This window comes from Mastacembelus armatus, chromosome 9, assembly GCF_900324485.2.
Source record: "Mastacembelus armatus chromosome 9, fMasArm1.2, whole genome shotgun sequence".
Lineage (NCBI taxonomy): Eukaryota > Metazoa > Chordata > Actinopteri > Synbranchiformes > Mastacembelidae > Mastacembelus > Mastacembelus armatus.
This window is the reverse complement of record NC_046641.1, coordinates 2,049,251-2,076,420: the sequence shown is the minus strand read 5'-3', so window position 1 is coordinate 2,076,420 and position 27,170 is coordinate 2,049,251. Positions and strand designations below refer to the sequence as shown.

Sequence of the window (27,170 nt, the reverse complement as noted above, 5' to 3'; positions counted from 1 at the left end):
GAAAAAAACAAAAATGTAGAGATTTTTGCAAATGTATTAAAAAAGAAAAACTGAAATATCACATGGTCATAAGTATTCAGACCCTGTCCTCAGTATTGAGTAGAAACACCCTTTTGAGCTAGTACAGCCATGAGTCTTCTTGGGAATGATGCAACAAGTTTTTCACACCTGGATTTGGGGATCCTCTGCCATTCTTCCTTGCAGATCCTCTCTAGTTCTGTCAGGTTGGATGGTGAATGTTTGTGGACAGCCATTTTCAGGTCTCTCCAGAGATGCTCAATTGGGTTTAGGTCAGGGCTCTGGCTGGACCAGTCAAGAACGGTCACAGAGTTGTTCCGAAGCCACTCCTTTGTTATTTTAGCTGTGTGCTTAGGGTCATTGTCCTGTTGAAAGGTGAACCTTCGGCCCAGTCTGAGGTCCTGAGCACTCTGGAAGAGGTTTTCTTCCAGGATATCTCTGTACTTGGTCGCATTCATCTTTCCTTCAATTGCAACCAGTCGTCCTGTCCCTGCAGCTGAAAAACACCCCCACAACATGATGCTCCCACCACCATGTTTCACTGTAGGGATTGTATTGGGCAGGTGATGAGCAGTGCCTGGTTTTCTCCACACATACCGCTTAGAATTAACGCCAAAAAGTTCAATCTTGGTCTTATCAGACCAGAGAATCTTATTTCTCATAGTCTGGGAGTCCTTCATGTGTTTTTTGGCAAACTCTATGCAGGCTTTCATGTGTCTTGCACTGAGGAGAGGCTTCCGTCGGGCCACTCTGCCATAAAGCCCCGACTGGTGGAGGGCTGCAGTGATAGTTGACTTTGTGGAACTTTCTCCCATCTCCCTACTGCATCTCTGGAGCTCAGCCACAGTGATCTTTGGGTTCTTCTTTACCTCTCTCACCAAGGCTCTTCTCCCACGATTGCTCAGTTTGGCTGGACGGCCAGGTCTAGGAAGAGTTCTGGTCGTCCCAAACTTTTTCCATTTGAGGATTATGGAGGCCACTGGGCTCTTAGGAACCTTGAGTGCTGCAGAAATTCTTTTGTAACCTTGGCCAGATCTGTGCCTTGCCACAATTCTGTCTCTGAGCTCCTTGGGCAGTTCCTTCAACCTCATGATTGTCATTTGCTCTGACATGCACTGTGAGCTGTAAGGTCTTATATAGACAGGTGTGTGCCTTTCCTAATCAAGTCCAATCAGTTTAATTAAACACAGCTGGACTCCAATGAAGGAGCAGAACCATCTCAAGGAGGATCAGAAGAAATGGACAGCATGTGAGTTAAATATGAGTGTCACTGCAAAGGGTCTGAATACTTATGACCATGTGAAATATCACATGGTCATCAGTTTTTCTTTTTTAATAAATTTGCAAAAATTTCTACATTTCTGTTTTTTTCTGTCAAGATGGGGTGCTGAGTGTACATTAATGAGAAATAAAATGAACTTTTTTGATTTTGGCAAATAGCTGCAATGACACAAAGAGTGAAAAATTTAAAGGGGTCTGAATACTTTCCGTACCCACTGTATACTAAAACTTTATTTAAGTTTACTAAACCTGAAGCATACTTCTTTTGCTAAGGGTTTGTACATAAAGCTGCAGTACCTGGCACCCCCTCCACCAAGTACAAGTGCGATGCTGTTTCCTGTCAGGATCCTGGCCAGGCGGGAGAAGTCAGAGTGACGATCTGAACATTTTTCAAACACACGCTGATACAACTCTCTCTGAAAATCATGCACACAGAAAGAAATTAAGCATTTGCTAAATTGCCCAGAATTGTCCATTAAAGACTAGGTTGGTGGTCAGTACCAGCTTCGGTAAACTCCTCCTGGAGAACACCCTGCGGGGGCAGGACAGGTGGTGGTGGCTGGAGATCCAGCTCCGCATGTTTAGCCACTCAGCCGTTCCTTTAGGTGGTGGCCCATCCTCCCTGTGCAGCAACACCAGCTGCTTCTGAGCCCGAACTGCGCTGCCCTCCAACATCCGCTCCAGCTACAGGTGGAGAAGGGGGAGAAGAAACAGAAAGCCTCCACTCAACTTATCCATGTGATCCAAAGCAGAGCTGTTTGGAAGGAACCTGGTTTTCCTGGTAGGAAAACCAGGTGAGTGAAACCGAGAAATAAAAACTGATGGCTTGGCTATAGTTTTCAATAAGGGCATTACAATTCAAAATAAAGTTGCAACTCCGAAGGAATGAGCTGAGTGAGCTTGTTAACTACTGTAGCTTAGCAATGCTATTCAAAGTGAAAATCAAGAAAAACAACATCATGTCTTCCTAGAAAAAAAAAAAACATCTTCTGTGCTTACTATTAAACACAAACTCTATAGATGTGTCTCTACACTGACCTCACCCACAGTGGGCTCCTGCTCACCCAGCCCCACAATGATGATGCAGTCAGCCTGGCGGATGCAGCGCTGGGTCCAAGGCGTGAGGCCAGAGTCAGACTGGTAGAGGACAATGCGATGAATGTCTTCCTGCTGCCCAAGCCAACTGGAGAGGCGGTACTCATGGACGCTAGAGAACAGGTACAATTTTCAGCCACTGTTACTTTTTCATGTCAACTGTGTGAAATCCATGTCTGTTTTTCATGAAGTCCAAAACATTGACATCTCTGTCAATGTCTCATAGGACTTAAAAAAAATAGAATTTTTATTCACTCACTTCACATTAACTGTCTAATTACAATATATTTATAGCCAATAATATGTCTACCTGTCCAGAGCAGCAGAGCCTAATCGCTGTTTGATGATGTCACTGGTCAGAAGTAGAGTGGGGCCTTCAGAAAACAGAAATAAATCAAGCATGCTTTTTAAGTTGGACCTATAAAACTGCTGTAAATGAGGTATATAGTATGACGATGCCAAACTGAAACTAGATGCTCCTAAGCCCCTTAACAACACAGGTCTTGACTCTGCAGTGACTGTGTCACTTGCTTGGTGATGCTCCTGTGATTGTACAGACTTTGCCTCAATGTATTTTGAGTGGAGGCTCTGGTGTATAGAACCAGCTATTACAAGAACAAAGTATTTGCAGCAATCTATAGATAGATCATCATTTCTTGAACTCCATATTATTACCGATGTCTAGAGTTTGAGTCATGGCAACTGGACTTCTAGTTTTTAGGTCGAAATGTTTCACTACTCATTCAATTCAATTTTATTTGTATAGCACCAAATCACAATACAGTCATCTCAAGGCACTTTACAAAAACAAAAAAAACCCCAACAAATCTCTTATGAGCAAGCACTTGGCAACAGTGGAGAGGAAAAACTCCCTTTAACGGAAGAAACGTCCAGCTGAACCCGACTCATCCAATTAGCTTCCTCAGTCTAAGAGAAAGCTGGTATAGAACCTCCAATTTATCTTTCAGGTTGGTTTCACTCCACCCCTAGACCCATAGGCTCATTAGGTGAGCTATGTAAATCAGGTGAGAGTCATTAGACACACACTCCTGAGTTGGTTTCACTTCACACCCTGCCTGAATAGGCTCGTAAGGTAAACGATAGAAGTGAGCTCAGGTGAGGGTCATTAGGATCTAATGGTGGACTCGTGATCCTTCTGATTCACCAAGAATGTGTCCCCCTGTAAGGCATTTGATTTCTTCCTTAATTTGCTGGGAACAGATGAAAGGGCAGCCTGGTATATTGAGGATAGATTATGTCTTAGTCCTCCACCCCTGTTGAGAGAGGGTTTCTCCACTTGGACATATATAGCTTCTCTGGCTCCTCTTTCAAACCATCTATCTTCCCTGTCCAAAATGTGTACCTCACTGTCTTCAAAAGAGTGTCCTGTTTCCTCTAAATGGAGGTGCACAGCTGACTGTGGGCCTGAGGAGCTGCTCCTTCTGTGCTGGGCCAGCCTCCTGTTAAATGGTTGTTTGGTTTCTCCAATGTAGAGTTCTGAGCACAATGGACAGCATACACTACATTGCTCTTCTTTTGTTTTGGTGTCTGGTCTTTAGGGTGAACCAGGCTCTGTCTCAGTGTGTTGGTGGGTTTGAAGTGGACTGGTATCTGATGTTTCCCAAAAATCTTTTCTATGTAGCCTCTCTGAAACATCTGCTACATAGGGAATGCCCAGGTTTTTCCTCTGTGGGTCTTGAGGCTCAGCAGTGTCTCTTGTCTTTCTGCCTGATGTGGATGTTGCCTTGTTGAAGGCCCACTTAGGGTAGCCACAGGTTTTGAGGGCTGTCTTCAAGAATGTGACCACCTTTCTCTTGGCTTCCATAGAGGTAGGGATGTTGTTTGCTCTGTGGCACTAAGTCCTGATGACTCCTAGTTTGTGTTGCAGTGGGTGATGGGAGTCAAAAAGAAGGAATTGGCCTGTGTGTGTGGGTTTCCTGTAGACTTCTATTTCTAGGTTCCCATCAGACCTGATGATGAACTTACAGTCCAAAAAGGCTACCCTGTTCTCATTGGTGAATTGTGACTGGTGAATTTGATGTTTATGTCTACTGTATTGATATGATCTGTGAATGCTTGAACGTCCTGGGTCTTGATTTTCACCCAGGTGTCATCCACATATCTGAATCAATGGGTCAGTGCCATCCCTGTGAAGGAGCTGAGAGCTTTCTTTTCCACTTCTTCCATGTACTGACTGGCAACAATGGGTGACACAGGGGAGCCCATGGGACATCCATGTTTTCACCTCTGTATGAGTACTCTGTATGAGTATGAGTATGAGTATGAGTATGAGTAAGATTCTGTGGAAAAACCCTCCCTTAACAGGGGTGGAGGGCTCAGACATAACTTGTCTTCAGTCTACCAGGCTGCCCCTTTCATCCTTTCCCAGGAAGTTAAGGAACAAATCAAATGCCTTCAAGGGAGAACACACTCTGCAGTCAGTCGGTGAATCAGAGGGGTCACATGAGTCCACCATTAAATCCTAATGACCCTCACCTGAGCTCCATACCAGCTTTCTCTTAGATGAAGCTACTTGGATGAGTAGTGAAACGTTTAAACATAAACACCAGAGAGACACTGACAAAGGCTAAATTGCTACCCCAGTCAGCTTTTAAAGGTGAGCCCTGGTATACATACTGTGCTTGAATGGCATCTTTCAGTCTCGCCTTTTTGTTATATTGCACCTGTTTTGATGACAGACTGTGAAGTCTATGGTTTGGGTGAGAGAAGTTACATCATTTAGTTTGACAACCTCAAGGACTTCTAGCAAAGCTCCTTCATTTCAACAAGCGCAGATATAATCAGACAGAATGAGTGGAAACAACTGTGTTTTCTATGTGACTCAGGACTTTAATTAAACCACTATATGTGTGTGTGTGTTTGTGTGTATACCAATGCCAATCAGTGCATGCTGCAGTTCCAGAGTGAAAGAGGTGAGCGGAACCTCCTCAGATACAGGCAGGATGGTCACAGTAGACAGGTTGGAAGCTGGATTCCCAGCATCCCACTTACTGGTGGAGGTATGGAGACCTAGACCATGAGCTGCAGGGCAGAGGAGTGCTTCTCTTATAGGATATCAGTGAAAGACAAATGCAACATAATCTCGTATACACTGTTGATTGTCTAATGATAAGCAATTTAGTACTGAGTTTCAAAACCTAACTTGATCACCACATGAAAACTGGTAATGTTTCTGTTGTTCTTGAGTATATTACATGTACTAACAAAGAGAACCAGCCAGAGGTCCATTGACTTGCTGGATGTTGCCCAGGATCTTCTGTCCCAGCAGATGAATCAGCCTGGTGACGACCTGAGGATACCTCCTCTTGATAGAGTTCAGAGCTCCTTCAGGCAGCTTGGCCAGTTCAGAGTCTCTGACAGCATGGACTGTGGTTGCTCGATTCATGTGCGTCAGGGTCTCAACCTATTCAATCCACAAAACAGGTGTATTGTGATTTGTAGCACATAAAATGTGGCTCCCAGAGTTGCTGTCTTTCCTATTGCTTTTCTTAATGGTCAATTTTAACAACTGAGCCTAATTGGGATAGGGGAGGAATGAACCCACACAAGACTTCACTTGTGAGTTTCTGACCACTCACCACACCAATTAAATCCCCACGACCATACTCCCCAGCTAATTCCTTCTTTCCATCATCCCTTGCAATGACAGAGCGCAGTCGGCCACTGAGGACAATGAAGGTGCTATCTGATTTGTCTCCTTGTCTAAAAATAAAAAACAGCCATAAGCAGAAACACTACATGACATGATTTTAATTGCTTTATGTTTTAAAATTTTTCAAATCTCTTGCATGTGGCTTTTTTTCTACACCCAAAGCATATCTACCTGTAGACAGCACGGCCAGCCTCCACAGCCATCCAATCCAGGGCAAAGTCAATTTGTCTGACAAATGGTGACACCCGCTTCACCACAGTGTGAGCTACATTCAACACCACTCTGGGCTCCTCACGCATCATCCTGCACAGATGAAAATGCAGATGTGTTTCCATACTAGTAGTGTGGTGGGAATAATCTATTTTGAGAGCCCAAAGAAATGTTTTTGGATGTTTTGTGAATGAGCTCACGCCTACTCATAGAAGTGAGCCTTGGATATGGAAAGGAAGGTGCAGTCTCTGTGAGCTCGGACAGTGAAGATGAGGGGCTCCCCAGTGAGAACAGCCAGGTGCCCCACCATCTCGCCTGGGTGGGTGACAAAGAGCAGGCTCTCCTCTTCACTGTCAATCATACGCTGGTAAACATGGAGCAAGCCTGAGATGACAAAGGCCACGCTCACATCCTGTGAGTGAAAAAATGCAGTTGTGGATGAGAAAAATTGAATGAGGAATGACAGTACACAGAATGACAGAGTTTTATTAGTGTATGAAGTTGATACATGCAAAATAAAATTATGTGCAAAAAGTAAAATCAGCATTTTCTGCAAGATGTAGCTAGTTTCTGTCTCATTGGATTTGAAAGTTCAGTTCAACTATGATGAAGAGACAAGACTGAGGTCTGTTTTGTACAGTGAACACCTGTAACCTAATAATTTGCTTTTGTGTTATACTGGGACTTTAACATACTATGTGGAAAAGATGGCCACTGTTTTCTCAAAGACAGACATTAATCTGTCTGCCCCACAAAGCACAGCACATTGAGACGGGACATTATTTCAGATCTACCTGGTCTCCCTGGTGGGCCACAACAGAGCCAGCTTTGACCTGTCGAAGAGTCACCCTCCCATCCAGCAGGCTGGGGTCCTAATGACATCCAATAAGAGATAAAGACACAAAGAGATTACTTTTAACTCTTTCCAAAGTATTCTGTTGTATCTGCCTTATCAAACTTGGTTTCATAGGTACAAGACTGGACTGTTACCTTGTAAATTACCTAAACAAACTTCATCTATTATTTGTCTTACTTGTAATAATATATGGTTTTAAACTTCACTGCTGCTGTGACACTATAAGTTCACTGTCTGAGATTAATAATATATACTAGCAAAATTAGAGGAAAAATCTTTAGTTTAACTTAACACAGCATTTGTAGATACAGGCATCAAGGTTGGGTACAATGGAAACCGAATGGCAGACCTAGGTGGAGGACCTGACATGCTAAATGTTGGTGTTATAGACAGAAATGGTGCGAGAAGTGGAGAAGTACCAACGAGATATAGTTGGGCTCACCTGAGAGAGGTTTCTAGCATTTCCCTGCTTGTCATAGATTGGCCATAATGACACCATGTTAAAACATAGGGTGGTCACAAAGAGTCTTTGGCACAGGAACAAGTTAACTTGGGGAACAATGATCAACTTGAGATCTGTGGCTACATGTCTTTGAGTTAGGTGAAGAGTGGAACAGACCTGAATACCAATCAGTGTGATCAACACACACAAACATATTATGATCATATGTGATTGTGTATTGAATCAGATGGACTCTGAATGGACTAAGTTCAGAGCCTCCATTGTTAGGTGGCTTCTTGGAGTTTGCTCATTGGTGCCTGTAGTAGTTTAACCAGGTAAGCATTTTGATTTAGTAGTTAATGTATGTTGCAACCCTCACCTATGGGTCACAAGCTTTGGGTAGTGACTAAAAGAAGCTTGATTCAGTCTTAAACATAAGACCGGAGATAAAATATCTGGATGGAGTTCAAAGTACAGTAGATGCTCTTTCAAGCTGAAAGGGACCAGTTGTGGACCTTCTGACATTTAATTAGGCAGCCAACTGGTAGGAATCCCCAGAGTAACTCAATAACATGCAGGAGAGATTATATATCTCGTTTGACCTGGGAAGGCCTCAGGGGTTCACCAAGAGGAGCTGAAAAACATTAGGGAAAGGGATGTCTGGACACCCCTACTCAGCCTAAAGCCACTGTAACCCAACTCTAGAAAAGTGTCAGAAAATGAATGGATGAATAGTATGTTAACTCTGATTGATTTGGTAGATATAGTCTGTAATGTAAGCTACCTGTATTTGAACAACCTGCAGCAGATCCTTTTTGGCTGCTTGGAAAATGGCATTGACTTTATTTTGGTAAACATTTCCTCCTCCAGCATCGCTATAGTGGTAAACAGCAGAAGGAGTGTGCTGCATTGTGATGCTCTTCTTCAAAATAGACTGAGGAAAGACAGAGAGAGACAGAAAAATGTAATCCCCATGAAGAAAACACTAAACCACAAGCTGACCACTTGCACCTTCATTTGAAGTAATCAAATGAAGTAATGCTTATGCAGCACAGTAAAACAACCTACCAAATGAATTGTGTAACATCATTTTGTAAGTAGCCATTGCTTCAATCCACCTAATTCATCCTATAAGCCAAAAACCATAGATTTTTTATATTTCTTCAGTAACACTGTACTCAAGATGAAATAGCATATTCATTTGCTTATTTTTATGAATACATTATGCCAGCACACAAAATTAATCACCCCCCAGTTACAGATGCTGCTTCACTTTACTTTAACACTTTACTGTCTGGTGTAGCTACTGATTAGGGAGAAAGGCAGGGGTTGTAAGAACTCACATGTTCCCTGTACAGTATTGTTCAAAATAATAGCAGTACAATGTGACTAACCAGAATAATCCAGGTTTTTAGTATATTTCTTTATTGCTACATGGCAAACAAGTTACCAGTAGGTGCAGTAGATTCTCAGAAAACAAACAAGACCTAGCATTCATGATATGCATGCTCTTAAGGCTGTGCAATTGGGCAATTAGTTGAAAGGGGTGTGTTCAAAAAAATAGCACTGTGGCATTCAATCAGTGAGGTCATCAATTTTGTGAAAAAACAGGTGTGAATCAGGTGGCCCCTATTTAAGGATGAAGCCAGAACTTGTTGAACATGCATTTGAAAGCCTGAGGAAAATGGGTCGTTCAAGACATTGTTCAGAAGAACAGTGTACTATGATTAAAAAGTTGATTGGAGAGGGGAAAACCTATGAAGAGGTGCAAAATATTATAGGCTGTTCAGCTAAAATGATCTCCAATGCCTTAAAATGGAGGGCAAAACCAGAGAGACGTGGAAAAAAAACGGAAGACAACCATCAAAATGGATCGAAGAATAACCAGAATGGCAAAGGCTCAGCCAATGATCAGCTCCAGGATGATCAAAGACAGTCTGGAGTTACCTGTAAGTACTGTGACAGTTAGAAGACATCTGTGTGAAGCTAATCTATTTTCAAGAATCCCCCGCAAAGTCCCTCTGTTAAAAAAAAGACAATTTGCCAAAGAACACATCAACTGGCCTAAAGAGAAATGGAGGAACATTTTGTGGACTGATGAGAGTAAAATTGTTCTTTTTGGGTCCAAGGGCCATAGACAGTTTGTGAGACGACCCCCAAACTCTGAATTCAAGCCACAGTACACAGTGAAGACATTGAAGCATGGTGGTGCAATCATCATGATATGGGCATGTTTCTCCTACTATGGTGTTGGGCCTATTTATTGCATACCAGGGATCATGGATCAGTTTGCATATGTCAAAATACTTGAAGAGGTCATATTGCCTTATGCTGAAGAGGACACTAGAAGAAGGACCTTGAAATGGTTGTTTCAGCAAGACAATGACCCCAAACACACTACTAAACGAGCAAAGTCTTGGTTCCAAACCAACAAAATTAATGTTATGGAGTGGCCAGCCCAATCCCCGGACCTTAATCCAATCAAGAACTTGTGGGCTGATATCAAAAATGCTGTTTCTGAAGCAAAACCAAGAAATGTAAATGAATTGTGGAATGTTGTTAAAGAATCATGGAGTGGAAAAACAGCTGAAAGGTGCCACAAGTTGGTTGACTCCATGCCACACAGATGTGAAGCAGTTATAAAAAACTGTGGTCATACAACTAAATATTAGTTTAGTGATTCACAGATTGCTAAATCCTAGAAACAAAAACGTTTGTACAAAATAGTTTTGAGTTTGTACAGTCAACAGCAGACACTGCTATTTTTTTGAACACACCCCTTTCAACTAATTGCCCAATTGCACAGCCTTAAGAACATATCATGAATGCTGGGTCTTGTTTTCTGAGAATCTACTGCACTTAGCATAGCTCTAAAAGTATAAGAACAAAAACTGTTATCCAGAGACCTTCAGAGGACTGTGAGGCACTGTCTCCTCTTTGGCAGTTTTAGCCCGCTCATAAACTCTGTTGAGGTCAATGGATATTTCACCTGCATAACACAAAAAGAGTCACAGACATCATGTTGATCAATAAAGTTTACTGTTTACTGGTTAAAACTGACTAACTAATCTTTTGAGCATAAAACTTGCATACTAGGTCTTGTGTATGAGAACATTAGCAGTAATATTAGGTGTAAAATACAAAATACCTCAAATTAGTTTACAGAAAAAGCTGCACAAGATTAGATTTTACTTTATTGACACTAACTTCAACATGGAAAACACTGAAAAGTTCCTGAAGGTTTGTCCTAAAATGTAATGCCCGCTTTTATGTATGTTTATTCATTTTTCTATGGGTGTGTGAGATGTTTAACTTGTGTAATGTTGCTATTCCAAACATTACACATTGTTAATTAATCTATTAATTTAAGGTAATAGCTAATGCAGAGTTGACACAGCGTATTAAATTGCATACCGCCGTATCATGTCTGGAAAAGCAGCATGTATGTATAAAAATTATGTGTGTATGTGTGTGTGTGTATACCTGTAACTGCCATGGTATTGGACAGGGATTGAAATTTCTTGTATTTTGAAGACGTGTCAGACACATTGGACTTTTCTGTGGAATTTGTGTGTCAACAAAACAGATAACTTTAAACAAACATTGACACACAACGCTGCAACCTGTCAATGAAAATGTGAATAGAATGCTGTTGTTTCTGACCTGTATCAGCTTTTTCAGAGCCCATATTATCAGAGTGAGAGGCCTGCCTGAAGAGTCCTTTGTGTGAATAAGCCTCACCCAGGACATGGGCCACAGAAACCAAGGAAATGGCTTGGCTCTCCTGTAACACAGACATAAATGTTATATATTCATGTTCCATAGTTAATGTACACTAACATTTAGATAAAACTCCACATAGCAGCATAAATACTTCTTGCCACTTTAGGCTCTGAAACATGGGATGGGTGCTTTTTTAAATTTGCCTTTACTATTTAATTTATTTTAATATTTTATAGACTAAAGAATTCATTAAGAACATAATTGGCAGATTAACTTAACTAAATAATTGGTAGTGGCAACCTTATTCCAAAACACACAGAGGCCAAACACAAAAAGTCTGGACTATCAGTGGGTATGCATTACACAGAGGATTTTAGGGCAGCTTTTAATTGTAATGATAAATAACATTACTGTTTTACGCCCTCTATAGTTATTATGTTTTGGTCTGGTACAAATGTAATGTCTCTGCTCCTCTCTCTTCACTTCTTGCTTGTGACAACCTGAGAGTTTGTAAGTCTGCTGGGTGAGGTATGTTGTATACATGTGATATATGCTATAGTCAGCTATCAGACTACTGCTGCTACTATCCCCATTATCCGTATATGTCAGATCAAAGTCTAGAGCAGAGGAGAGTAAAAGAGAGACTGTACCGGGTTAAAGAGCTCAGTAGTCAGGCCAAGGTAGTTGTGTAAGGCAAGGAAGGTCACTCTCTGAAGACGCACCATGATTATCTACAGAGGACAAGATGGCAAGAAGACAATACAAATAATGTAATGTTAATTTTCAGTAAGGGGACACATACTTAAAAAATCGTCTGTGATCTGTCTAACATGGCACTTGCTGTAGCTCACTTCTCTTTGTCAGTGGACATGTTACCTGAATGACTCGGACCAGAGTTTCTGGATATTTCTCAAAGACTGACAGGAAGGCTGTAGCTGGAAGACGCAGGACAGTGGACGGAAGTGCAGCTCTTGCAGACACTGTCTTGTAAGGTGCTGGATAGCCCTGAGATAAACAAAGTGTGAGAAAAAGGGATGCTATTAACAATGAAAACCCTGACAATACAGTTATGTTGTACTGCACATCAACATGAATACAAAGTGATAAGAGAGATGTACTAAATAACTGAAAATATGATCATTATGAAACAGAATCCTTTCCAAGTCACAATGACCAATATACTGACCACAGTTAAAGCCTATCTACACACTGGGTATGTGTAACTAGACATCTTAAAGGAATACTAAATTACTAGTGTATTATATATGAGAGATGATCCACACTGTGTACATTTAATTAGCCTGCACATAGATAAGAAACAGAAGGGGAAAAGGGTGAAGAGTATGAAACATACAGTAATGATGTCCAGGATACTGAGTAAACTGTGAACGCTGTCTCCTGGTAAAACGTCCTTCACCACAGCATCTGTGCCATCCTGCAGAAACAAAACATAACCATTTATGGGAGCTGAACAGCAATCTGAGCACAGGTGAATTGATGATTTCCATACTGACCACCAATTTGCACAAAAACTGAGTTCTGTTTTTACACTCTCATGGATGCACAGCTCCAGGCGGCCATCTTGAACCACATAAATACTGTCATCAGTGTCACCCGGTCGGAAGAGTCCCTCTCCCTGGTGCAGCGGGATCAGCACCATGTGACGACACAGCTCCAGGAACACAGGCTTCTCAAAATGTCCGAGCACCCTGGATACAGCACATCAGCACGACAGTCATATTGCTACTAACAACAACATTTCCATTAACAATCACAAAATATTTGGGCTTGCATGTCATGTGATGTGCTTGGATAGATTGTCTCGTCTTCCCAGTACGTGCATGGATATGTGGGTTTGCAGTTTGATTTGCAGGAAGCCCAGGCTCCAGCAGTAAGAATAAAAACAACAAAAAGAGACATCTTATCTTGTTCTATAATATTTATATTAAAAACTTTCCTTTTAAGTAGACTGATTACTGTTTATTCATGTTTTTATTGGAAATTCTGAATAACTGTTCACTTTAATGTTAAAGATTTGAATTTTGTACTTTACTGAAAAAGAAAGCTCAAGGCAGCCAACACATATCCTGCTTTGTGTTATTGTCTAACGCTCACAATCAAGTTTTGCCTTTTGCATTAAGTCAGATTTGTGCATCAATCAACTTTTGTCTTCCCAGTTTGTATGTGCAAGCATAGCGTTTTGTGAATTCAACATGAGTGAGTATGCACTTTAAATCACATAGAAGCCAAATGCATTACACTAAATGGCGTGTAGCTGAAAAAATGATCATGAATATGCCCAATTATATGGTTTCACATGATAATAATCTTAATAACTTTGATCCTCTTAACAGTAAGCATCTACTCACTTTTATAGCTGACTATAGAGTTGAAATTATATTATTTGACTACTCTTCTAGTTCTGTAGATCCCACTGTAACATACGGACTAGTCATTAGGGCTGTAATCTACTGTAGGACTGCGCAGAGACACTGTTCTTGCATGAGTACCAGGTGGTTTAACCTGCCTGACATTTTTCAACATGTACAGCACTTCAGAAGGCAGGTGGGAGTTCTGCACATCTATCTCTGTCAGGTCAGCCTCCAGAAGACTTGGAGGAGGCTCCTTGGGCTGAAGGGTAGGGGGCTCCCTCCTGATACGCAAAATCCTAACAAAAACACATAAAAAATGCATTATTTATTAAACAGCTGTTCCCAAGATGAAGAATTAACTTGTTAATGCTTAATGTTTTACTTTAGTCTATACCAAACGCTTAAAAAAGGCCTCACTTGTGAGCTATAGACAGAACTTTGGTTCTCTTCCTCACTCTCTGCCGGGAGGCTGAGTTTGAGTTAGAGGCAGGGGCTGATGATAAGGTCTGAACCTGCAACAGAAAAGGAAAACTTTAAAATGTTCAGCATCTTTATCTTCTGTCCCCAGGGTCACACATACATGCGTAGAAGCTGCACCACAAATTGAAAAGAAACTAGCGTTACTTCAAAATACTGCTAAGTTTCAGTTGTCAGTACACACATAAAGGTGCTAAAACTTCGATGAGCATTCCAGTAGAGCCCAGTATTTATTACATTTTTCTTTCTTTCTTCTTTCCTTCCTTCCTTCCTTCCTGTCACAATATATACTGTATGCATGTGCACTATGATAAATATCTGATTCTTGTGGGCACATAAAATTTTGAAATTGATTCAACATGTATTGGTTTTATTAATGTATTTTATGAATGCTTTAAGGCTTGCACACTGCATTACAAAGATGGTGTTGAACCTACTGCCCAAAACATGACTGTAAAATTTTTAAGGATTCTAGAAACAGCTGTAGAACAACAGGAAGTCTTGTTAAATGGCCTTATGGGTCCTTAAAGATTGCCAGATATCTATCTTTCAAAAAAGCTGAAAAAAGCTGGGAGACTCAAAAGTAAGGCCAGTGGACCCCAGTAACCCCACAAACTTTATGGGGTCATGAGAGCTCACGTAAGAGCTAAAGAAGACACTATCAGCAGACATTCAGCTTCTTCAAAGTTTAAGAGGGAAAGACTAGGATTTAATTAACTTATTATTACCAACACATATACAGACACATGGCTATAGTGATAGATAATATAATTTATAAGAATTAATCCACAGTCCAACAGCAGTGGACCTTATGTTCTTTTCCTTTCAGCTGCTCCCTTCAGGGGTCACCACAGCGAATCATCTGCCTCCATTTAACCCTATCCTCTGTATCCTCCTCACCCACACCAACTATCCTCATGTCCTCCTTCACTACATCCAAGAACCTCCTCTTTGGTCTTCCTCTAGGCCTACTTCCTGGCAGCTCTAACCTCAGCATCCTTTTACCAATGTATTCACTGTCCCTCCTCTGAACATGTCCAAACCATCTCAATCTGGCTTCCCTGGCTTTTTCTCCAAACCATCTAACATGAGCTGTCCCTCTGATGTCCTCATTCCTGATCCTATCCATCCTCGTCACTCCCAGAGAGAACCTCAACATCTTCAGCTCTGCTACCTCCAGCTCTGCCTCCTGTCTTTTTCTCAGTGCCACTGTCTCTAAACCAGACAACATTGCTGGTCTCACCACTGTCTTGTCCACCTTTCCTTTCATTCTTGCTGACACTCTTTTGTCACACATCACACCTGACACTTTCCTCCACCTGTTCCAACCTGCTTGCACACGTCTCTTCACTTCTTTTCCACACTCTCCGTTGCTCTGGACTGTTGACCCTGGGTAATTAAAATCCTCCACCTTCTTCACCTCTACTCCCTGTAACCTCAACGTTCTACTTGAGTCCCTCTCATTTACACACATGTACTCTGTTTTACTGCAGCTAACCTTGATTCCTCTCCTTTCCAGAGCAAACCTCCACCTCTCTAGATTTTCCTCCACCTGCTCCTGCTCTCACTACAGATGACAATGTCATCTGCAAACATCATGGTCCACGGAGATTCCTGTCTAACCTCATCTGTCAGCCTGTCCATCACCACAGCAAACAAGAAGGAGCTCAAAGCCGATCCTTGGTGCAGTCCCACCTCCACCTTGAACTCCTCTGTCACGTCTCCCTTGTTCTTAAAGATGGGTACCAGTACACTTCTCCTCCATTCCTCAGGCATCCTCTCACTCTCCAAGATCTTGTTAAGTAGCCCAGTCAAAAACTCTACTGCCACCTCTCCTAAACACGTCCATACTTCCACAGGTATGTCGTCAGGACCAACAGCCTTTCCACTCTTCATCCTCTTCAATGCCTTCCTCACTTCATCCTTACTGATCTTTGCTACTTCCTGCTCCAGAACAGCCACCTCTTGTACTCTGTGCTCTCTAACATTTTCCTCCTTCATCAGCTCTTCAAAGTATTCCTTCCATCTTTCCATCACACTTGTGGCACCTGTCAACACATTTCCATTCCTGTCCTTGATCACCCTAACCTGCTGGACATCCTTCCCATCTCTGTCTCTCTGCCTCACCAACCTGTACAAATCCACCTCTCCCTCCTTAGTGTCCAACCTATCATACAAATCCTCATATGCCCTTTGTTTGGCCTTTGCCACCACTACCTTCACCTTACGCTGCATCTCCCTGTACTCTTGTCTGTCATCTTCTGTCCGCTGTGTCCCACTTCTTCTTAGCTAACCTTTTCCTCTTAACACACTCCTGAACTTCCTCATTCCACCACCAAGTCTCCTTATCTGTGTTTCCTCTTTCCAGATGACACACCAAGTACCCTCCTACCTGCCTCCCTGATCACTTTAGCTGTAGCTGTCCAGTCATCTGGAAGAACCTCCTGACCTCCCAGAGCCTGTTTCAGTCCTGCATACCGAACTTACCCATCACTTCCTCATCACCTCTGTTTCCCTCACCAACATGTCTGCTGAAGTCTGCCCCAATCACCACTCTCTCACCACTAGGGATACCCTGAATCACCTCATCCATCTCCCTCCAGAATTTCTCCTTTTCTTCTAACTCACATCCTACCTGTGGGGCATAACCACTGACAACATTCAACATCACACCTTCAACTTCCAGCTTCAGACTCATCACCCTATCTGACACTCTGTTCACCTACAGAACATTCCTAGCAAAATCCTCCTTCAGGATAACTCCTACTCCGTTCCTCTTTCCATCCACACCATGATAAAACAGCTTGAACCCTGCTCCTAATCTAAAGGCCTTGCTACCTTTCCACCTGGTCTCCTGAACACACAAGATATCCACCTTTCTTCTCTCCATCATATCAGCCAACTCTCTATTTTTCCCTGACAAAGTCCCTACTCTAAGTCCTACACTCTGTGTAGGGGGTCGCCACTGCTTCCTGCTACACTCCTTATGTAAAATGTGTAAAACGATTAAGAAAAAGGGTAACTCTAACTGGGATGTTTTAAAAGGACACTGACCTTTCTCATTATCTTTCGGCCATAGAACATCACCTTGTCTCTTTTCCTGAAGCGATAGTGAGGAACACTGGCCTCCTCCTCTGAAACACACAAGATATTCACAGTAAAACCGCTGTGTAGTGTACAAATCATTCTGTGCTCTTCAAACTTTAAAGATTCAATGTGTAATAATTAGAGTGATCTTTTAGCAGAGGTAGAATACAGTATTCATAAATATCTTGTCATTAGTGTGTAATCACTGGAAAATACCATTTGCTGCATTTTCTTAATCTTAGAATGAGCCTTTTAAACCTACATAAGGAGCAGGTCTCCTTTTAAGGAGGCAGCCATGTTGTGCTGCCATATTTCTACAGTAGCCCAGAACGGACAAACCAAACACTGGTCCTAGACAGGAACCACACTTAGTTGTAAAAATGACCTGCACCTGGATATGAAGGGTTGGGGTGTGGAGAGTGCTCAGAAGGTTGCATTCTGCAATCTCACCACTAGCTGCAGCTGAATCTTTCACATTTTATACACTGCACCTTTAAAATATTATCAACTAAAAGAACTATTTCAAAATAATTATTGGCAATGGCATTAAAAAAAACAACAACCACTTTGAACTTAACTAATAAAACAGAAACCTGTTAACTACTAAACACAGACAAAAGCAATGAAAACAACCGGCATGGTAATGATCATTTCTTAAATGCGCTAACACCTGGCAATGCAGAAACAGCCGGTGTATGTCTTTATACACTGAACATTTTTCTATTTGAATGCACTGTGGAAGCACTGACTTGACAGTTTGAATCTTTTGTAAAGAAGAAACACAATGACTCCAACAACAGACACAGCTGCCACAGCTCCGATCAGCACAGCCGTCCACTGCAAGAAAAAGAGACAAAACAGTCTATACACCTGCATTAGCTGTAATCAGAACAGTTCATTCATTGAAAAAAACGACACTATCTAATATCACAATCCACTCTTCCACTGTTTACTCAGTTCTTTCTTTACTCTGGTACTTTGCCTAAAACACTACTACAAGAAATACAACAGATTTTGTGACAGACCTAAATGATAACAATATAACAGTATGAATTAACATATTAAACACATTCTATATAACAGTGCAAAAAATGCTTCAGTCACACCATTAGAGTCAAGCTGACTGACAGGGGTTACCATATTGACTTGCGTCCTTTCCTCCAGAAACTGCTGTATCGTGGTCTTGATCTTACTACTGAGTGGAACCAGGGTCTGTGGATTTAATGGCTCATAGTCAGTTTTAGAGACTGTATCACTCTGAAGCAGAGAAATAGCACATAGGGAATCAAATCAACATGGGAAAGCTATGTTAAAGAGTGTAAGAGCAATCAGACAATGGGGGAACAAGGACTGGGACATGTAGAACTGACAAGGAGCTGAGGAATGACATACCGGGTATATACTGCAACTCTCTTCTTCATTGTTTTCCTCCATGTCTTTAAAACAGAGAACCACTCAAAAAGGCAATCTTTTGGGGAGAAATGAAAACATAACCAACATTTATTTCAAAATTATAAATATAACCTTTAAACAGTCCGATAACAACAATTTCACATGAGAAAATGTGTATTTAAAACCCAAAAGATCATTAGTTGCTAACATGGCAGGGTATTTTAACAAAGCTTTTGTGGTCTATGGGTTTTCCTGACACTCTTACTGCACCCAAAAAACTAACAAGTCACAGAGGCAAATGTTTCTGAAATCTGGGTTAGAGGTCACATGAACCGCTCAGGAAAAATATCACAAGCCCATTGCTTGAAACCAAACACTGTACAGTACTTACTGTACTGCAGTCAGACAGTCAGACAGACAACTCTGAAAATGGTACAATCAATGATAGCTACATGTAATGCTGGTCAGATATATTAAAAGGGCAGAGTGCGGTTATTCCCTGTCGTAATAAAGCATAACTATATAATAATGTACACTTTTATAGTTGATTTATCTATACCTGACAACTGCGACCCCCTTCTTGGCATAGAAAGTAAGCAATGTACGTCAAAATCAGCAAACACGTTTACTGTAGTTAATTCCCACAGGCTGAGTCCACTACAGTTTAACAGGTGTGTAACAGCACAAACACTTTCCCCACGTCGCTCCGCCGTGTTTAAGTTTTTGTGTACAATTGTCAGAACGATATAAAGTCTGAAAGGTGAAAACGATCTGAACTTCCTGTCATATTTCAAAATAAAATTCTCAATGACGAAGACGGACACCCAAGTGTGAAGCCCGCGAATTGTATTCAAAGATGATGTTGGAAGAACACCAAAAGCTAAATATTTTGTTTTTTTAACTGATGCAAGGTATGTCCACGGTTTGTCTTAATATTAACTTGGATATATCTGTGGATATATCTCGGCCCATTTAAACGGAAATTGTAAGTTATTGTTATGTACTTGACCGACCCAGTCGCTGACAATCGTCAGAGTATCTGGGATTTTAATTGGTGGATGATGTTGTCTTTCGGCCAATCACTGAACATCTCATTGGACAGTCAGGCACACTACTACACGCTCAAGGTGAGAGGAGTCAGAAGGTCTGTTAACTATAAAGATGAAATGGTATTTACTGTGTTAGCAGTAAACATATATAACCTGCCAACACACGGTTACTTGTCTCGTCATTGTTACTTAGCTAGTTGACGAGTAGCTGTAGCTGTACAGGAGGAAGCACAACACTTGTATAGCGCTAACCTAAGCTGGAAATGTAAGTTGTTCCTTACACTGTATTCGTAACTTAGTCGTCTGTTCTTCTCGGTAGGTGCTCACTGTCCTGGAAGGAAGAAAGGCTTCAGCATAATGGGTGTGCTGTCCAGGCTGCTCAGGGGTCTGGTAAGAGGCGCCGACAGGATGTCTGAGTTCACCAGCAAGCGTGGGTCCAGGACTCACAATAAAGGCAGGGGTGCACGGCCTGCTGGGCACAGGCTCTCTAGCAGAAAGTTTGTGGCCGTAGGATCCATGATTCCTGAGTTTGTAGTGCCTAACTTGGAGGGATTCAAGCTCAAACCCTACGTTTCTTACCGCTCCCCCAGAGGAACAGAGCCTCCGCTCACGGCACATAGTCTGTTTACGGAGGTCGTGACCCCTCAGATCAAAAAAGACTTTGACGAGGGCACTTTCAGCAAAGAACAGCTGGAGAAATATGGATTTGAATCCACACAAGAGGGGAAGCTCTTCAAACTGTATCCAAAGAACTATGTACGTTAAAGATGCATTCATTGTGTCAGGTATTTGCAAGAGAAGGTAAAGGCTGCTGGCTAAATGGAGACTGAAAGTTGCAGAGCAACTGATGTGACACTTTAGGGTCTGAATTTCAGGTTTAAAAAAAATCATTTTCCTCTCTGTGGTTGAGTTTTCTGTTGTCTAATGATCAAACCAAATAAATCTGAAGGGACCTGCTCCCTGCAACACAATTGTCTATACAGTAGTGTAAATATAAGTTGAACTGATTGTGCTAAATGACAATATGAAAACATTTACTATAAAATCGAGGATTCTCTAATGTTTGTCCGCTATCTTACATGTTAGCTTGCAATAAGTTATAAACTAGAGCATCCACATACTTGACTTTGGAATTATTAGTTCCATTCACTCAGGATTGAGTTAATTACCTATATCCTTTATTTTGCTCAAAATAGCCCAGAAAAAGTGTTCATTTGTCTAACATGCACAGTGAACATAGAAGTTTATTGGTCATAAAGTTTAATAAGTACAACCAGCTATAAAAGTGGCACATTTTAATATACTGCTCTGATATTTCCAAAATCATCATGTGACTAGGATCCGCACCTTAGATTTTGGGAGAGCTACGTAAAGGCTGTCATAACACTTTTATAAATGCAAAATGGAGTTCATTACAAGAGGATTATTGCAACAGAGCCTTAATACCTGCCTTTAGCAGAGTCTTGATTAACAAGGTCACCGACCATAAACCTTGACAAAGTGTCACAGTCATTTAAGTGGACTAGACAAGAAGAGCAGACGGGGCAAATTGAGACCCACTAAAATAAGGTCATAAGTCTGATACACCTTCTGCATGCGTACCTAATTTTGTGTGTAAAACCTGGTGTTGGTCTTCAAACAATGTTTTTCTGTGTTCCTTTACTTGATCACAAAAGGCTTTAAAAAAAAAAAAAAAAGATAAAAAGGAAAGGGCTGTGGGTGAATGGTACTACTGATCTTGTTGCAACAGGATAGACGATATAAAGATAATGCACAGTTTTTGTTTAAATACAACTTTATAAAAAAGTCAGGGTCCATATGAAAATATAGATTGCAATTGCATATTCTGTAATAAGGTATTCTGAAGTGAATGGATATGATAAAAGTGAATAGCACAAATATATCAAGCCCAGGTCATAGGTGGGCTGTACATTCAGTTTTACTTCATTTTATGATTTGATAGATGTGTCTCTAGTGTATCGTCAGCATTGCTGTAACTCCTGTTGAGTCTCATCTCGAGTCCAGTCCCAGCGCCACACATGGAGCATGTGGTCATAGAATGAGCAGCTTGCCAGCAGACAAGACAATGAGGGGACATCGCCATCAGGGTTGAGGACAGGGCCTACAGTAGGGCTAGTAGACGCCACTGCAATACCCTCCGGGATGTATCGTCCAGCATCATCCTCCAGGGAAGTGTCAAAGCTGGCGGTGGGGGATTCATACTGAATCCTCAAGTGTCCTCCGCTCTCAGCAAGGCTTTCCTTTGGTTCTGCAACAATGGGGGAGCAGGGAGCATGTTTCTCCAGGGACAGTCGGGACCAGTCTGCTCCATACGCAAGGGAGTTGTGGAGGATGTAGGAGGCTATAACAGGACAAGCTCCTCCACTGCCCTCTGAAAAAGAACAGGAAAACAAAATTGTTACAGAGAAGCTTGATGATAACTGTTTGGGAAGAAGCATATTCTGAATGCCCACATCTGAGGTATCACATTTCAGATTCATTTTTTATTAAATTCTTGTCTTGATCAAGCATTTGACTATAATCTTATGACTACAGTGGTACAAATTTATGGAGTGAAATTTGTCTCCATCATGGGTTGCATGGTAAATACACTACTCACAAAAAGTTAGGGATATTTCACTTTTTCAGAATGTACCTAAAATGCACTATAACCTTTACAGCTGAACTTAATTTGACCTCTAAACTTTTGAATGTCCAACTGTTCAATGTTTCAGTACTTATTGCATAACATGTTCTCTAACAAGGTGATTAACCACAAAAATCACAACAAGTGTCTGATCCATGACCATCGACCACTAAATGTTCTGGTTCAATGACAGTTCGTATTTAAACAGTCCTCTTCATCATGCTGTTCACATTTTGACATCATGAGACCAAGACGACACCTAACAATTGACAAGTTATTGAGACATTGAATTTTTTTGTTGTGGTATACCCACCACTGTTGTTAGCTTTTGTTTCAATACATTTTTTGAGATGAAGAAATTACCATTGCATACTTCTACTTAAATGCCCTACTTTCATGATATAATATCACTGTAGTATGAACTTTTTACATTTTCCATAAATTTCACCTGAAAGTCGAATATCCCTAACTTTTTGTGAGTAGTGTATATGCCCATAAACCTGGTCTCACCTGCCATTATTTTTCATCTCTTCAGGGAATTATTCATTAATTCACTAAATCTGTTTCCATTGCACATCGCTGTTATTCAGACACATACTTTCCCACCTCAGGCAAGTAGAAAAACTTTTTTGCGATAGCTCAAGATTCTTAAATACTTTTTAGCAATTCCTCTCTGTTTATTAATGTACCAACTGAAAATGTGGATGAAAACAACTGGATGGCAACCCACCTTATGTTACACAAAAAGGTGCTTTCTCTCACACCTGTGAATTACTGGAATTGTTTTTAATGGTTTGTGACTAAAAGTTACACCACAAAGACCACACTAACTGTGGTTGAACCAGTCAAAGACTGACTGTTTCTGTTCTAGTCCAATTCTCCTACTTACTGACCTAAGGCTTGCTGGCAGTGAAGGATGTGGAAGTCATTGTGCATGCAAGCTGCCAGTAGCAGATGCTGATGGGTTGGATGCCATTTCAGTCTCCACACTCCACCACCCATGGCAGTCTCACTGAGAGGCTGTCGCATATTCCTGCCATCCCATAGCAAAACCTGCTCATCATAGCTGCAGCAAGCCAAATCAAAAGCACAGGACATGCCATCACATGACTGAAAAAGTACACCAGCTTACAGTTTAGGACAGGAAGGCGAAAATAGCAGAAGCAACAGTAGTAAACAGTCATAGCAGTCACCATACATATTTGATGGCACATTTACCTGCCTGTTGCCAGGATGTGTTCCTGATGTGGGCTGCTGTGAATACTGCACACACCCATGGAGTGCCTTTAAGAGAACAGACCAGAAACTGTTGCTATACTTTGACTGTATCATCTAGGCTAGATGAACAGTCCAGATGAATGCTAATGGCACTAAGTACTAACCTTTTACTGGTGAAAGTGGGACAAGAAGGACCAATCCTAAGATCCCAGCCTTTAAGTTTGCAGTCATCACCACCTAGTGAGGAAGAACAGTCTATTGATGCAGCCTTGCAGAAAGCGTTGACTACTAGTTACAACGTAGTGGTGGAAGTTGAAGAACTTGGTTTTATGTCATGCTAACAGAGCATAATGCAGGCTACAATGAGCTCTGATTGTGAACATTGTGTAGAGGTCAGTACATAAAACCACTGCTCTGACAGGAAGCTGACAGACTGGTAAGTACTGTAAAGTCAAAGTTAGTGTAGTTAGAGCAGCACACAATGAGATAAACACATTGACATACAGTAGGTCAGCCTAGATAGGCCTAACAGACAGAAAGAAAGAGATAGATCCATCTGAAAATGACACACTAATTATATTTATGGGGACTTACCAGAGTAAACCAGTTGCGTGTCCCAGTATGAGAAGGCTGATATCCAGGCCTCAAAGTCATGGGCCTTCCACTGTGTCAGAGCTGTCAGGGTGCCTTCAGCCAAAGAGAGCACACTGACACAGCCTGTAGAGTCACTGCACACCACACGCACATCACTGCTGCTGACACAAACAGGGCACAAATTTCACTCCAACTTAAATGGAAAAATACTGAAGTTGTAGGCTCTGGACCATGCTGAGTATCTTACCTGTCCATTCTTCCTGTGGACCAGTCTAATGACAGAGCCAGTCGCTCTGCTCCCACTTCCAAACTGCTCAGAGTCTGCAGACTGCGGCTGCCTTCCTACTGGATACACGCATTCATGAATGCGGACTACCACAACTGTCAAGCCAAGTCTAACTGACACACAACCCATACTTTAAGATCCACAAGGAAGACTTCAGACTTTTAAATTAGCAGGAAAGTAGCCATATATTTAACACTTCTTTGAAAACCATGATTTTATATTCATGCAGAATTTCATTTTATGTGATGTGTCACTTATGCACATTTATTTACCTCTGCAAACATACATTCATGTTCTATCTGATAAATGCAATTTTAGGTGACTCAGTATAACAGCACAGCGGAGCAGTGGTTAGCATTGTCACTCTGCTTTTTATTAGTCTGACAATGTTTTGCTTAATTGCAAATAGTACATATGGTTGTGATTTTCTGGTAAGTCTGGTAAATACATGATACAGTACATTCTCTTCAGTACAAAACTGTTACCCCCAAAAGTCACAAATTATGTAATAAAAAAAAAAAAAAAAAAGGAAATGGCTATAATGATGTATGGTGTACAGAATCAAACATCTTCATATTGAGTATAGCCATTGCTCACAGACAATGAGCAGTCAACTGAAGTCCCACTGTATCAAGTTTTTTTTTCAAATAATATTCTCTAGTTGCAAGAAAATAGCATGATGAGAAAATGTTTTTAAGCAAATGATAGTTTTGATTTTACAGACTGAGGCATATAATCACTGACTTTGTGTCTTATCAATAACTGTACATGCTGACTATGTAAGCAATCATCAGCTAAATGCCTAAAAATAAGACATCACTCACCTGACTATCTGACATTGTGTATAGCTGCAGCTCCCCTGTGGCAGCTGCCATTCCCAGCACTGCCTTCCCTGACAGCAGCACGTGGCACCTGACAACATGCAAAAAAATAAAAAGAGTAAGAGAAATGCAAACAGTGACAGCAACACTCATACTTGTTAAACCTGATTTCTTACCATTTCAAATCTAAAATGGCTGGTGTGTCCATGCGCTGCAGTTCGGTGAGGGGAGGACTCATGTAGCCCTGCTGCTGAAATTCAAAAAGATACAAACGTCCAGTTCGACTTGGGGTGGTATCCTCTTCCTTTGCCTACAGGAACAATGTAAAAGTGAGATAGAGCAGTCAATAGCACCATATGGGTTGTGATTACTTACATAATGTAATCCCATCATGTGACTGTTACTGCTGCATAAAGCCTCACAAACTTAGGCTGCACAATTAATCAAAACATAATCACCTCCCAAGGCAAATTGAATACAAAATCAGATTACAATATTGTTTCATAATACAGTTGGTGGTATACAATGAACATTACAATTCAGTATAATTTAAACATCTGAAAATATCCAACGATAATTCCCACATTAGCCTACCTAATTTAACTGAACCATATTAACAACCCCAGCAAGACTGTGCACTAAACAGAACCAAAACCATCGGCACTGCTCTGTAAAGTTTAGATTAACTGGACCACTGGCACTGCTCGCATGTAACGTTAATCTCACCCCTTTCTGTAGCTGGTATGTTCCGCAGGCCAGGATGCTGTGGTTCGATGAAACAGGACACCACTCCACCGAGTCAGCACTTAGCTCCGTGTCAAACACCTGTAGACTGCGGGTCCTCGACTTCCAAGCCATGACCACCTGCTCCGCATAACGATCCTTAGCTGGGAGAGCAGCTAAAAAAACAGTGTTATCCCGTTACGCCTCAATTGTAACACCAACAGAAAATCAAGACAGACTTTTGAGTAGTGCATTTACGGTAACCCATAGCTGAGTTGCCATTAACGCTAATTAATCTTTAAACAGTAACTAACGTTAACTACTTCTAACCTTAGCTAACTTCCAATCGGCTAAGTAGGCTAAAGCAACATAAAATCTGTTGTTTGCTAGCTAGCATGCTATAAAGAATTCACTACAGTCTAACGCAACGCAAGCTATCGAAGCGTGAATCCAAAATCCAAAGTCTTTAGTTCAATGCCAAATAGCCACAAATTTAAGAACTAGGCTAGCAACAAAACTCACATGTGTGCCAACCACACGGCCCGACTCCTCGCGGTTCTACGTCGTTACGTAACTGCCTGGCGAGACGGCGAAGCCATATGACTTTGTGACGCTGCAGCAGACGGGCCCGAAGCAAACAGCCTGGGTTAATTTAATGCATCCATGCAACACCATTTCTTCTGTTGCTAAAGAGCTGGGCCCGCGTCGTTGTCAGACTGAGAAATAAACGTTAAACGTCAATTACAAAAACAAGTCAAACACGCATAGAATATATGTTTGCCTTCAAATAAAACCTGAAAAATCTGTAACACTAAGCTGCGTCTCTGCGATAGACTGTCAGCCAGGGGAGATTTTAGACCCTTTTTAGGGGTGCTCAAGCACACCTAAATTTCATCTCAGCACCCCAAAACTTATAATAATAAGTAATAATTAGGCCTATTATTAACTAATGTCAGATTTCACAAACACATTGTTCCACCACACACAAGCAATGTAGGAGAAAAAGCGGTTGATTTTATGGGGGAGATTAAATTCGCAAGTTGAAAAGCAACTATTAGCTGCTACTTGTTCTGACTGTGAACATTGTCGTTATTACTGTGACTTAGAAAGTGTGTGGTTACAACTCCCTAGTGTGAATATTATCAAACAACTTTAGCTGACTTACCTGCACACTTTTCAGATAATGAGCTACTGTGACCGATGCAC

At 41.3% G+C, this 27,170-nt stretch overlaps 3 protein-coding genes across 8 annotated transcripts in view; 1 reads left to right on the top strand and 2 right to left on the bottom strand.

The window, feature by feature from the left end:
* The window catches only part of pnpla7b (patatin-like phospholipase domain containing 7b), a 30,274-nt gene extending 10,928 nt beyond the window's left edge, over nucleotides 1–19,346 (bottom strand). For all 3 annotated transcript variants that reach the window (XR_003296505.1, XM_026321841.1, XM_026321842.1), the window contains exons 1-25: nucleotides 19,186–19,346; nucleotides 18,627–18,702; nucleotides 18,372–18,446; nucleotides 17,984–18,071; nucleotides 17,202–17,281; nucleotides 14,088–14,182; nucleotides 13,826–13,966; nucleotides 12,848–13,007; nucleotides 12,653–12,733; nucleotides 12,175–12,303; nucleotides 11,949–12,029; nucleotides 11,239–11,359; nucleotides 11,059–11,133; nucleotides 10,482–10,564; nucleotides 8,360–8,509; nucleotides 7,072–7,149; nucleotides 6,484–6,689; nucleotides 6,239–6,370; nucleotides 5,994–6,117; nucleotides 5,620–5,818; nucleotides 5,287–5,436; nucleotides 2,705–2,768; nucleotides 2,338–2,506; nucleotides 1,801–1,983; nucleotides 1,597–1,715 (exon numbers count right to left, since the gene is read on the bottom strand). Coding sequence is in view for 2 of the 3 variants with exons in the window: in XM_026321841.1 (XP_026177626.1) it covers nucleotides 1,597–1,715; nucleotides 1,801–1,983; nucleotides 2,338–2,506; nucleotides 2,705–2,768; nucleotides 5,287–5,436; nucleotides 5,620–5,818; nucleotides 5,994–6,117; nucleotides 6,239–6,370; nucleotides 6,484–6,689; nucleotides 7,072–7,149; nucleotides 8,360–8,509; nucleotides 10,482–10,564; nucleotides 11,059–11,133; nucleotides 11,239–11,359; nucleotides 11,949–12,029; nucleotides 12,175–12,303; nucleotides 12,653–12,733; nucleotides 12,848–13,007; nucleotides 13,826–13,966; nucleotides 14,088–14,182; nucleotides 17,202–17,281; nucleotides 17,984–18,071; nucleotides 18,372–18,446; nucleotides 18,627–18,668 (2,825 nt within the window). In the remaining variant the exon portion in view is untranslated. The remainder of the gene's footprint in view (nucleotides 1–1,596; nucleotides 1,716–1,800; nucleotides 1,984–2,337; nucleotides 2,507–2,704; nucleotides 2,769–5,286; nucleotides 5,437–5,619; nucleotides 5,819–5,993; nucleotides 6,118–6,238; nucleotides 6,371–6,483; nucleotides 6,690–7,071; nucleotides 7,150–8,359; nucleotides 8,510–10,481; nucleotides 10,565–11,058; nucleotides 11,134–11,238; nucleotides 11,360–11,948; nucleotides 12,030–12,174; nucleotides 12,304–12,652; nucleotides 12,734–12,847; nucleotides 13,008–13,825; nucleotides 13,967–14,087; nucleotides 14,183–17,201; nucleotides 17,282–17,983; nucleotides 18,072–18,371; nucleotides 18,447–18,626; nucleotides 18,703–19,185) is intronic.
* A 331-nt stretch (nucleotides 19,347–19,677) lies between these two features.
* Nucleotides 19,678–20,735, top strand: mrpl41 (mitochondrial ribosomal protein L41). Of its 3 annotated transcripts, none has more exons than XM_026320788.1 (2): nucleotides 19,678–19,753; nucleotides 19,995–20,735. In XM_026320788.1, the coding sequence occupies exon 2, from the start codon at nucleotides 20,033–20,035 to the stop codon at nucleotides 20,438–20,440; it is 408 nt and encodes a 135-aa protein (XP_026176573.1). In that variant the 5' UTR covers nucleotides 19,678–19,753; nucleotides 19,995–20,032; the 3' UTR covers nucleotides 20,441–20,735. The 3 variants fall into 3 exon arrangements, with proteins under 3 accessions (XP_026176573.1, XP_026176574.1, XP_026176575.1); XM_026320789.1 differs by having other exon boundaries at nucleotides 19,715–19,770; XM_026320790.1 differs by having other exon boundaries at nucleotides 19,736–19,795.
* Nucleotides 20,736–20,901: 166 nt separating this feature from the next.
* On the bottom strand, nucleotides 20,902–26,679 carry dph7 (diphthamide biosynthesis 7). Of its 2 annotated transcripts, none has more exons than XM_026320783.2 (10): nucleotides 26,487–26,679; nucleotides 25,968–26,140; nucleotides 25,418–25,551; nucleotides 25,245–25,332; nucleotides 24,382–24,476; nucleotides 24,135–24,295; nucleotides 23,705–23,777; nucleotides 23,541–23,606; nucleotides 23,216–23,388; nucleotides 20,902–22,067 (listed from the first exon to the last, which is right to left on the bottom strand). In XM_026320783.2, exons 2-10 carry the CDS (start codon nucleotides 26,097–26,099, stop codon nucleotides 21,658–21,660), a joined length of 1,332 nt encoding a protein of 443 aa, XP_026176568.1. In that variant the 5' UTR covers nucleotides 26,100–26,140; nucleotides 26,487–26,679; the 3' UTR covers nucleotides 20,902–21,657. The 2 variants fall into 2 exon arrangements, with proteins under 2 accessions (XP_026176568.1, XP_026176569.1); XM_026320784.2 differs by having other exon boundaries at nucleotides 24,135–24,292; nucleotides 26,487–26,672.
* Between the last annotated feature and the right edge of the window lie 491 nt (nucleotides 26,680–27,170).